We start from the raw sequence: 13,306 nt of genomic DNA on the forward strand, positions 1-13,306 counted from the left end.
GGATGCACGCCAAGACCGTAGGATCCTACGCAGTGCCGTAGGGGACCGCACCGCCACTTCCCAGCAAATTAGGGACACTGTTGCTCCTGGGGTATCGGCGAGGACCATTCGCAACCGTCTCCATGAAGCTGGGCTACGGTCCCGCACACCGTTAGGCCGTCTTCCGCTCACGCCCCAACATCGTGCAGCCCGCCTCCAGTGGTGTCGCGACAGGCGTGAATGGAGGGACGAATGGAGACGTGTCGTCTTCAGCGATGAGAGTCGCTTCTGCCTTGGTGCCAATGATGGTCGTATGCGTGTTTGGCGCCGTGCAGGTGAGCGCCACAATCAGGACTGCATACGACCGAGGCACACAGGGCCAACAAAAAAATGGTTCAAATGGCTCTGAGCACTATGGGACTCAACTTCTGTGGTCATTAGTCCCCTAGAACTTAGAACTAGTTAAACCTAACTAACCTAAGGACATCACACACATCCATGCCCGAGGCAGGATTCGAACCTGCGACCGTAGCGGTCACGCGGTTCCAGACTGCAGCGCCTAGAACCGCACGGCCACTTCGGCCGGCACACAGGGCCAACACCCGGCATCATGGTGTGGGGAGCGATCTCCTACACTGGCCGTACACCACTGGTGATCGTCGGGGGGACACTGAATAGTGCACGGTACATCAAAACCGTCATCGAACCCATCGTTCTACCATTCCTAGACCGGCAAGGGAACTTGCTGTTCCAACAGGACAATGCACGTCCGCATGTATCCCGTGCCACCCAACGTGCTCTAGAAGGTGTAAGTCAACTACCCTGGCCAGCAAGATCTCCGGATCTGTCCCCCATTGAGCATGTTTGCGACTGGATGAAGCGTCGTCTCGCGCGGTCTGCACGTCCAGCACGAACGCTGGTCCAACTGAGGCGCCAGGTGGAAATGGCATGGCAAGCCGTTCCACAGGACTACATCCAGCATCTCTACGATCGTCTCCATGGGAGAATAGCAGCCTGCATTGCTGCGAAAGGTGGATATACACTGTACTAGTGCCGGCATTGTGCATGCTCTGTTGCCTGTGTCTATGTGCCTGTGGTTCTGTCAGTGTGATCATGTGATGTATCTGACCCCAGGAATGTGTCAATATAGTTTCCCATTCCAGGGACAATGAATTCACGGTGTTCTTATTTCAATTTCCAGGAGTGTATTTACTCTCAGAACAATGGGTAATTTGTTTTGGTGCAACGCATCACTACAGTCACACTTATTTATGCAATACTCATTAGGTCAGTACTGGCAAATAAGGAAAGGGAACAGTAAGGAAACCAGCCTACAAAGGAATCGATCGTTTAAAGCAAAATAGATGTCTATTATGTTTCAATGGTTTTCGAAGCAGAATATATTTGCTGCACATTTCTTCCGCCAGCAAATTGCGGTTTTTGTCTTGCTCATCCATTATCTCTGCTACGAACGTTAGTGCTCCCGATAGCTTTGCTAACATGAACAACTCGAGGACGGCTCATTAGCCCCACAGTGTACGATATCCGCAATAAAGGAACGTGACTGCTCGCATTAGTGAAAAACTATTTGTTGTGACGCAAAGGCGAGGCAAAAAGGAAATAACCGGTGGCTCGTCTATACAGCCTCGTGAGAAACGACACCCACAAATGTTTTTAGTATTGGGACGAACGAGTCACTCCTGTATTGAGTGAAACGGGTCGTACCTAGAATGCGACCACCACTACCTAAATATGCGAGGTGTACTTCTAAAGTTTTACACCGAAGCGCCAAAGAAACTGGTATAGGCATGCGTATTCAAATACAGAAACATGTAAACGGGGAGAATACGGTGCAGAGGTCGGTAACGCCTACGTAAGGCAACAAGTGTCTGGCGCAGTTGTTAGATCGGTTGCTGCTGCTACAATGACAGGTTATCAAGATTTAAGTGAGTTTGTACGTAGTGTTATACTCGGCGCGCGAGCGATGGGACACAGCATCGACGACGTAGCCAGAATTGGGGATTTTCCCGTGCGACCATTCCACGAGTGTGAGACGTCCCCTTAGAAAAATTATGAATTACTGTGCTGGTAAACCTCTTACGTTATTTGATTTACAAACAGCTAAGCAAAACTCAACGTACTCAGACAATTTTCTCTTTACTTATTCTGATCATTACTAAACTGGCACACAATATTTTAGCGCAACGCAATCTGACTTTCAATAATCCCTAGAAAAGAATGGGTCTGACTAACAATAATAACCCATACCTTTCATAAATCACTTACCTCACAAAAATCTTCGTTACTCGAACTACTGCAATACAGCGAGCGCCAATACTGCCAGCTAAATAAAAGCTTCTAACTACTGAAGGCACTAATTAATGATAGGCATAGTTAGCAAATGAAAGATTTTGATACAGAACAAACAATGTATTTACCTTCATAATATTCAAAATTCATCATATATATCAGTTCATGATATCCAGTATTACAAATTTCCTCTTTCTGATGGACACACGTCCAGATCATCCGCTCTCAAAACTCCGCCATCTCTCTCCCCACATCCACCAACTGCTGGCGACTCACCTCCAACTGCGCAACGCTGCGCGCTGTTCACATCCAACTGCCCAACACTACAATAACAAATATTCCAACAATGCGTCCAACCAGACACAGACTGCACACAGCACAGTCAGTGATTTTGATACAGACCGCTACGTGGCGTTACCACCATAAAAACCTAAACAGCCTACTTACAAGTGTACTGTGAATATCAGGAATGCGGTGAAACATCAAATCGCTGTGGCCGGAACAAGATCCTGCGAGAACGGGCCAACAACGCCTGAAGAGAATCGTTCAGCATGACAGAAATGCAACCCTTTCGCAAACTGCTGCAGATTTCAAAGCCGGGCCATCAAAAAGTGTCAACGTGCGAACCATTCAACGAAGCATCATCCATATGGCCTTTCGGAGCTGAAGGCCCCTCGTGTACCCTTGACTGCACGACACAAAGCTTTACGCCTCGCCTGGGTCCGTCAACAACGACATTGGGCTGTTGATGACTGGAAACATGTTGCCTGGTCGAATGTGACTCGTTTCAAATTGTATCGAGCAGATGGACGTGTACGGGTAAGGGAACAACCTCATGAATCTATAGACCCCGCATGTAAGCAGGGTACTGTCCAAGCTGGTGGAGGCTCTGTAACGGAGATAGGCGTGTGCAGGTGGGGTGATATGGGGCCCCTGATACCTCTAGATACGACTCTGACAGGTGACACGTACGTAAGCATCCTGTCTGATCACCTGCATCCATTCATGCCCATTGTGTATTCCAGCAGGACAATGCGGAACCCCACACGTCCAGAGTGGCTCCAAGAAGGCTCTTCTGAGTTTAAACACTTCCGCTGGCCACCAAACTCCACAGACATGAACATTATTGAGCATATCTGGGATGCCTTGCAACGTGCTGTTCAGAAGAGATCTCCACCACCTCGTACTCCCACGGATTTATGGACAGTCTCGCAGGATTCATGGTGTCAATTACCCTTCCAGCACTACTTCAGACATTAGTCGAGTCCATGCCACGTCGTGTTGCGGCTTTTATGCGTGCTCGCGGGGCCCCTGTACGATATTAGGCTATCGTACCAGTTTCTTTGGCTCTTCAGTGTAATTATAATCTAAAAATGAACTCAGAGCATGACATTTTGTGATGCTGTCAGTTATTCTCTACGTATTCACTCTGTAATGGGACACATTTTTTTCCATCTGTAGCGGCTCAAACACCGATAGTCGGGACCGCAGGCCAGCTACCGAAACCAGGCCGCATTTACCGTCCAATGCCCTGCCTGCTCAGCAGCATGAGCAAACACTGGCGCTTCCTTGTGAGGGACATCACACAGATTCCCGTCGCATGTTCCAACGACATACCGTTTACGCCACACCAGGCCATCGAACCCGCTCCAGATGTTTCGACGCGGCCTCGATACTGGGGCTCTACCGCAGCTGTTTGCAAGTCCAAACTGGATTTTAACCAGCAGGACCAGCCCGTCAGCATGTAGTCACAGCTGGGGCGTCCGATAAAGCGCAGCCTTTGCCGGTCGTCGCCGCATCTATGACACCGCCTCCCGCTGGGCCGCGAACCAACGACCTCTGCGCCGCACCGCAACCTGTCAGGCTCCATCCGCCAGTATGCTGCGGTACCCGGGCCGCCGCTACCCTCCACTGGAAACGCCTGCGTCGGGACTCCCATCTCAGTCTGCTGGCGGCCGAGTATCACCTTCCGTCACCTGCACTCTGTTTGTTTCAGATGGGCTGAACCATCTCTGCTCGTGTTCATCAATAAAGTGTTTATCAGCTGGTCCGCTGCCTTCTTCGTCCGCTCCCTGGCCAACCTCCAGCAGAGAACCACTCTCCCCCTCCAACCCTGCAGTAATCGCTTGATACCCGACGATGAATGATTTGGCGGAAACTTTCGTTGTAGAAGTCTGCACTTTGGCTGTTTACGAAACGTGCCAGACGGCTACTTCATCCAAGAAAAGAGGTACAATATCAGGAGAATATGGTTTTAAGGTGGAATTTGATAGCCTAAAAAAGCAATACGTGCGGCCGTGTGCTGCGCAGAATGAGGTGGAGCGTTGCTGTAGAGTGGAAACACCCACTTCGGCAGTTTCCCGCGACTCTTCGTTTTGACAGCCCATTGTAGTCACGGCAGGAGATTTCTGTAGTATGCTCCTACGAAGGTTTGCGCCCTCCGAGCATGATCTTCATCAGCACATCATGGCAGATCCAGGAGCAGTCAGCGTCACCTTGCCCGATGACGAATGGGACCTCATCGTTTCCGGCGTTGGCGAATCCGCTTCTTTTCCGCTGCCCTGCTTGCTCCTTTGTCTCTGAGTCATAGCAGTACTTGTCCACGGAGATTAGGCGGCTACAACAAGTTGCCTGGACTAACCTCACACAGCTGCAACATTTCCACTTCTGCCTCGGTTCAGATGGCTTTTTGAACGGGCGTGAGCAATGGCGTAGCCCAGCGGGCGATGACCTCAGTCGCGTTCAAAATGACAAAAACTAACCCATCAATGTTTTCGCTTTTTCGATTATCACTTTTGTTGTGATACGGCGTCCAGTTCTCGTGTGATTACCTTTTCTTCGCAGAGATACTGCGAGTCTCTTTGTCCACCACAATGGAAACGTCCGTGACACCAAGCACTGAGTCATATTGTGGTGCATTGTTGCTGTACGCTTATACCAGCTTAGCATGGGCTGTTGCTCTATCACCTCTTTCAAATGCAGAAAACTAATTATTGCACGATACTGCATTTTATCAGCGACCTGCACCATTTAATTTGGCTCTTCGAGTGGCGTGTCATGGTCTCGCGGCACGGGAATTTCAATTTATTCCTGGACTGTCACTGTCTCCTGTGTCACAGCCACAGCCTCCTTTGTTCTGTGTCCTACTACTACTACTACTATTACTGTCTCCTTTCACTGTCACTGTTTCCGTCTTATGTACTGCAACTATCCCATTCCTTCTTTTCCTTTTTCCTTCTTTCCCTTACTACTACTATCTCGTTCCGTCTTTCCCACTGCTGCTGTCCCTTCTCACTGTCACTATGTCTCTCTTCCCCGTTGTCAGTGTCATAGACTCCCTATCACTCATTATCTCTAGCTCTCACCCACTTTTACATTCTCCTCTTTATTCTTCTCCCGATAGAAATATGGAACGGTTCTCTGGATATCATGTGAGAAAAGGGAAAGCTGAGTTTCGCTCCAGCGAAGCCTTCTGAATCCGTGTTGATTCGTGGACAGAAGCTTTTCCATCTCAAAGGCTTCTTGAGATCATGCGGAAACTTCCTACAGATAGCTCATTATTGCAGCAAGTATACGTCCCTTTTCTCGTAACGTAACAATAAAATTTCACATCCGTATCTCCTCTTTGTCGGTGCTAGCAAATTCAGAAAACAATTAGCTTTGAGGTCTTTATTGGATCAGTTGATAAACGTATACTCTAACACCAAATAGGTAATTAATGCAAAGAGACATTATACTGGGGACCATGTTCTCTGACTGACGTACATTCATGGGGCATTGTAGTAAAGAAGGAACGAAGTTACGCTGAATGTTAATGAATATCAAAAGTGAAATAAATGTCGAAGGTTTGGAAATAAAATGAGAGGAAGGAAGCTAAAATACAGTGGAAAAGATAAGATGACAATGAGGCGTTATTAGGAAAGGTGATTTAGAATTTTAAGTGGCTCAAACGTTTAAGATTAACAATGCTTGTGGAGGATTATAAACAGTAAATGACCTATACGTTGTTTCATTTAAACTTTAGTGGTTTTCTTTGGAAAATTTATAGAACAGCACTGCCTGGAGTGAAATATATAGCCAATTAACTGGGTAGTGTGAATACACACTGTAGCTTGTTACGATTCAGATTATGTCTAATAAACAGTTACTGCACAATGTGATTCAGCTGTGCCTAGCTATGAGCTTCAACGCAGTCTGCAACACCTTAAAATGCCACAGCCAAGTTTTTCATATTGCCTCGCTCCCCATGCACAAATTATTAGCCGTACAGAAAAAATATACAGGAACCTTTTGTAGGAAATCGAATGTAATTAAATTTATATGGGAATACATTTTCGCTAGACATTGTAGTTTCAAATTATTCAAGAAAAACACACAAAAGTAGCCTTTAAACGGGATTTTCTTGAATAACTCGAAAACCATACCTTCAACCAAATCGTGGCCCTGTACAAAATTTAATTTGCATGAAATTTCCTACAAAAAGGCCCTGCTCATTTTTCTGTGGGGCTAATAGTTTGCATATATAAGCGAGAGAATATGAAGATCTCGTGCGCGGTTTTTGAATGCGTTGCCGATTGCATAAAACTCACAGGTAGAGCCATCTGAATCACCCTACAAGTGCCGTTCGCCCGGATTTTTGAATATAAACTATGCATAACCTGTTATCTTACAAATTGCAATGAGCGATATTTAAAGTGTATTAAAATATTAACGGTGACTTGAGATTGGAACAGCTTTTAATGTCTCCTTGTTTACCTGCCTGTACTTGAGCTCTTCAGTCTCAACTAAATAATTTGCGAATGCCTTTGATTAAATCTGCGGCTGATAATAACGCCTGAAATGCAGTCAAGAGCGGGAGGAAACTTTACAGTCGTGGTCTGTTGGTGTTGCAGTTTCGCTGGACAGCTGACCTCTGCCGCCAGCTCCATGGGTCGCCATCCAGGCCAGGGCAGCGAGCCGAACCTAATCAGGTGAGTGCGAGTCAAAGCCGCGCCTCTGCGCTGCGCCGCGCCGCGCCGTGCCGCACGCATTATTATTATTAGCTGCCGTTGCGGCCAGCGAGTCCTGCAGCCGGCCGGGGGCTCTGTCCTGCACTGGGTTAGTCCGATGGCAATGCTGATAAATAACTGAGCAGCTTTTCCTTTATCACGATAGTGTTCTCTGCGCAGCAGCTAGCAAACTGAAACAGATATCGCCAGAAATATGGCCGACAATCTTTCTTTCACACTGGTGCAGCTATTCACAGAGACCCAATTTAGGTTGTAATTATCATATGACAGAGAAACTTGTTAGATATTCTAATGCCATATTGCAGAACCAATTTACGGAGGAGAAAAAAATAGTTATAATTTCGGACACCATGTGCAAATCTGGCGCTGCGGATGCAAGAAAGACCTACAGAAGTGATTCTACATGTACGATTAGATTCAATTTTCGTTCCGTAGACTAAAAAATGAGATTCTCGTGGGTGTGGAACAGGTCAGAAAGTGTAATATAAAAAACATATAACTTCTGAATATAATATTCACTTCCCTGATCATTTGTCTGGAGGTTGACAAGATGTGTCAATATATTACTACATCGTCACAATGAAACATATTTATGCGCTTTTACTAAATTTATCATACATAAAATATCTAACCTTGACAGTTGCGACCAAGTGCTATCAAAACTGAATTGTAACAGACATTTTTACTTAAGCTGATCTAGGAGTAACTATTACAATATTCATCTACAGAGTAGAAGGAGCTGCCTACCAAAATGTTTGTAATGGTTGCTGGCAATTTATTGCAAATGTGTGTTCCTGAATATTAGACCCATTTCTGGGCCAAGGTAAGTGGTTTTAGGTTTTTATGTAGATTGTTATTATTCCTTATATTGATATTATGTGTAGGTCTGTCGACTGCAAACAGAGACATTTTACTTGCATCAAATTTCATTAAGGAATAAACATACTTAGAAAAAATGGTTAAAATTCTCAGTTCCTCAAACAGATTTCTACAAGTTCTTATTGAAATTACTGAAAAAATTAGCCATATTACACGCTTTTGCACTATAAAAACTTTTTCTCAGTTTGACAAGTTAATACAGAATATGATCCCATGTGACATAATAGAATGAAAGTAAGCAAAGTATGCAAGCCTTTATATATATATATATATATATATATATATATATATATATATATATATATATATATATAAGCTCCTACATCTGTCATCATTCACATTGCAAATTATTTGGGTGCTCCAGCAATTCTGTGGTGTGCCCTTCCCAACTGAACTTATTATCGAGTTGTAATCACAGAAATTTAACAGTGTCAACCTCTTCTGTCTGCATGTGTACTTATGTTACACATATGGTGAAAGGAAATCTCTTACAGGCTCTCACCTGCATACAATGATTCTCCTCAAAGTATAATGGCAGTGAATTATCTTTAAACCGTTTATTAATATCAGTGAAAACTTGATTAGGAGCCTTTTCTAAATCTGTACATGACTTGCTATGTATTGAAATGTTTGTATCATTTGAAGACAAATCGAACTTAGCATTTGGCAGTATAACAGACGAGAGGTCATTAATGTAAACAGGAAGAAACAACGGACCCAAGATGGAACCTTGAGGAACACCACACGTAATTAACTCCCAATCAGATGAAGATTGATTTCGCAACGACATTCTTTGTTTCCTGTTACTTACGTAAGACGTGAACCACTTTGCAGTACTGCCAGTGACATCAAAATATTCCAGTTTATTTAAAAGAATGCTGTGGTTGACACATTCAAAGGCTTCAGACAAGTCACAGAAATGTCAGTAGTCTCTAATTTGTTATCTAATGAATTAAGTAAATTCCCACTATATGTGTAAATACCCCTCTCTATAATGGAACCCTTAAGGAACCCAAACTGTGATTTGGACAATATATCATTTGCTGTCAGATGCTTAAGAAGACACTTGAACAATAAGTTTCCAAATATTTTTGAAAAAGCCTGGTAAATTGAAATTGGTCAATAGTTTGACGGTATGTCCTTAACCCTCTTCTTGCAAAGAGGCTTAAATTTAGCATCTTTTGGAAAGTCTGGAAATATTCAGCTGATAAGAGATTGATTTAATTCAACTCTCTCAAACACTCTTTGATTACCATCATTTATATGTTATTGTAACCACTAGAATACTTTGATTTTAAGGATTTTATGAGGGATGCTGCTACTTTGGGAGAAGTGAATGTCATTTCCATTTTACTGAATTTATTTGTAGACACCGGCCTCAGATATTCCACTGCACTGGTTATTAAACCTGATAGCCGTAAGCTGTAACAGAAACACAGTTCTTGTTTAAGAGGTTTGCGACACAACATGCACTTGTTACCAATATCTCATTTATTTTCAGATCTGTCTGTTCCTCTTCCCTTCTGGACCTACCTGTCTGTGTCTTCACTATATCCCATGTAGTTTTTATTTTGTTGCATGATGTAATTATCTTTGTGTCATAATAAAGCTGCTTAGAGTTCTGGATTAGTTACTGCAATATTTTCCAGTATTCTTTGTAATGCACTGTAATGCCAACATCAGAGCTGTGCCTAGGTAGTAGATACATGTTCATTTTTGTCCCATATGATACCATTATTCCTTGTGAAATCCATGATTGATTTTTAGGCTTCTGTTTGATTTGAGTAACCGTTAGGGGAAAACTATTTTCAAATGATGAAGTAATTACATTATCGAATGCTTCGAATTTTCTGTTTGACTTAGAAGTATTGTCAACATCTATCAGCTTCATATGTTTGAGTACTCTCCTAAAATTCTCAATTTTTGACTGATTTATTACCCTTCTGTACTCAGAATTAATAGATTTTATACCCTGAAAAATTTTAGCATTTAACATTAGATGGTGAGTGTCGTGATCCGATAGCCCATTTGCTATTGGTTTTGTGATACGACTTTTTTTCCCTAGATTTCACTACAAAGATATTATGAATAGCAGTCACAGACCATTTACATACCCTAGTTGCAAAGTTCACAGTAGGAATTAAACTGAATGACACTGTTACTGATTGCAATAATTACCCACTGACAGAGCTTTACAATAAATCCACATTAAAATCACCAGCAACCACTGTTTCCTTGTTTTTCACTGCGAGATGGGACAACAGTGCTTCCAGACTATTTATGAAGACGTATTTCCTGAAGGTGCTCTGTATATACTTACTGTTATTATGATATACTACTTCTGTTGGTCAGGCTTCTAAGTGCTCCTCTAAGCAAAATTTATCAATATCAAAATTCTTGAAATTAAAACAGTTTCTGCCAAATGAAGCAACTCCTCCTTTCTCCATATTTTCTGTACAAAAGTAAGAGGCTAAATTTAAATCCTTTAACATTGAACATATCTACGATAGTGTTCATATGATTTAATGGATTAGGACGGGACGTGGGCAGAAAATGTCAAACAAGTGAGAAAAGCATAATGCTGACTTTATTTTTAGCAGACATTTACACAGTTTTGTCAATATTCTACCAAGTTTCGCTGCTATACGATGATTACATACCACATTGGACCTTCATGAGTAGCTGGAATTTAATTATAACCACCCTGTAAGTTGTTGCAGACCAAGAGCAGTTTCAAATCATGAGAAGAAATCTAAATTTTTTGTAGCATTAAAAAAGATCTGTGTACATACTATGTGTATCAGGATATTAGGAAAAATTTTAGGTGTTGTTCGTTTCACCCAAAATGAAGAAAATTATTATTATGCCCGCAAATGCTTCGTGTCTGACAAGGGACTTGTCAGACTTTCCATGTCTAAACATCCTGTGATTTTTTCGCAGCTCGTAATTAACGTCAGTTAACACCAACGAACTAAATTTCAGTTGGCGTCATGAACTGAAAGTTAGATAAAAAGTAACGAAAAGGTGCATTCCTTGCTTGCTTGCGGCTAAGAGATGGATAGTCATGGGTCTCGCTAGAAGCTATAGCTGATGGTTAGAGTTGTGCACATGGTCGGAGAAAGTGTGGACATTTTGTTGTCACGGTCTTCATTGAAGAGGGACCTCAGAGGTTTTGTAAAAATAGGAACTTAACATTTGCTTTTGGTCTTTTTTTTTTTGAGCTCTTTCTTTTAATTTCTGGTAAGTATTTGGAACACATCTTCCTGATACTATTCAAGTTTCGAAAAACAGTCTGCACATTGTACACATTGAAACTCGCCTCGCAGGCGATAGGGAGTCCTGTGAATGTTGTGCTGCTCGCTAGGGGATGTACAAAAGACGCCAACTGAAGTCATCTGGAAGAATGAGAAACAAATACATTATATTTATCATGTGTCACCCTGTTCTTTGTTTCCACCGAACAGGTTCCTTTTCCTTCTAGATTCTTGATGAAGTTATAATTCTGATTCAACGGCAGCTGCATTTCGAAATCACCCTGGCAAAGAAGTAAAACTGCTTCAGATCTACGTCGTACGACTAATATGCTTCAACCGGTAGACAGAGAATTTTCCCGTGAATGGAAGTCATTTTACAGAATATTACGAGATAAAATTGTCACGAAAAGATCACCGCAGTTTCCAATCTACCAGCGTGACAATAGTTTCAAATCGCAGTCGCTGGTACGTTATCAATTTTCCCCTCCCCGGTTTCAAAATGTGGTTAGATATGGGTGCCACTTCCCAAAATATACCGATATTGTGCTGGATTCTTTCCTAACTCTGGTTCATTTTATCTAAAACCGTCCACCTGCGACATGTAGGGCTCTCAAATGTCGGCCAAAATTCTCTATCGACTGTTCACAAAAAAATACATGTTCGCAACATTGGCTCAATATTTCACAGTTTTGTAGTAGTTACAACGTATTAGAAACATTATTTTTATTTGTGTTTGGTCGACACTAATTTGGAAGGTATGTTACGAATAAAAAGTAAGTAATTTTTTTCTTCGACTATTTAATTATGCTATGATCGCTTTCAACGCTAGCTTCGCAAGCCACTGGAAGCAGAGACAAGTGTGTCGTGTTGCAATAGCGACGCAATTCAAGGCCGTACACCAGGCAGTTTCAAGCGTGGAAACCGTGATAAGTGTAACTATTTCCTTGTGAGCTGTAACTGAAATAACAACTTGTTATGAAAGTAAACTTACTACCAGTTCGTAAAAAAAATATAAGTTTTTCTTAGGTTCAAATGGCTCTGAGCACTATGGGACTTAACATCTGTGGTCATCAGTCCCCTAAAACTAAGAACTACTTAAACCTAACTAACCTAAGGACGTCACACACATCCATGCCCGAGGCAGGATTCTAACCTGCGACCGTAGCAGTCGCGCAATTCCGGACTGAGCGCTTTAACAGCGAGACCACCGTGGCTGGCCTTTTTCTTAGGGCGTCGACTGATTTGTATTGTGATATACATTAGGACAAGTTCCTTGAATCACATGCTCGCCCGCACTATTCACGTGTATTTTCATCTTCGGGAAATTTAGGAGCGTTAGTTTACGTGAACATAATTTCTTCGTACTAAGAGCGATAAACTAATGGCATGAGCCGATCGGGTTCTATGGAACTCAGCTCTCTAAGTTGAAGTAGATTAAGCAGTGATATTCATACCTCATCGGATTTTACACTGTTTTGAGTTTTTTGTTGCTGTGAGTGATTAGTGTGTTCTTCGAGGCTTTCTATGCAGACTATAGTTTATTGCTTTCTAAAGAACAGATGTTCGAAGAAGAATTTCCCGAACATCTAACAACTAGGGAGGTGCAGTACCCTCTCGTTGGAGCAAAAGGTTTGGTTGCAGGCGTACATCCCCGAGAAAAACTAACATCTCCAACATTACTATATATGCCGTTCGTGTGATAGTCTTCTTAGCAGAGACGGACAGTCTAATTACACTACTGGCCATTAAAATTGCTACACCAAGAAGAAATGCAGATGATAAACGGGTGTTCATTGGACAAATATATTACACTAGAACTGACATGTGATTGCATTTTCACGCAATTTAGGTGCATAGATCCTGAGAAATCAGTAC

The 13,306-nt window shown here is 42.7% G+C and overlaps 1 protein-coding gene across 1 annotated transcript in view; it reads left to right on the forward strand.

Moving 5' to 3' along the window:
* Window positions 1-13,306, forward strand: part of LOC126262820 (uncharacterized) — an 817,803-nt gene that overhangs the window by 309,214 nt on the left and 495,283 nt on the right. The window contains exon 2 of the mRNA XM_049959668.1: window positions 7,182-7,259. Coding sequence (XP_049815625.1) covers window positions 7,182-7,259 — 78 coding nt within the window. The remainder of the gene's footprint in view (window positions 1-7,181; window positions 7,260-13,306) is intronic.

Source organism: Schistocerca nitens, chromosome 6 (genome assembly GCF_023898315.1).
Source record: "Schistocerca nitens isolate TAMUIC-IGC-003100 chromosome 6, iqSchNite1.1, whole genome shotgun sequence".
NCBI lineage: Eukaryota > Metazoa > Arthropoda > Insecta > Orthoptera > Acrididae > Schistocerca > Schistocerca nitens.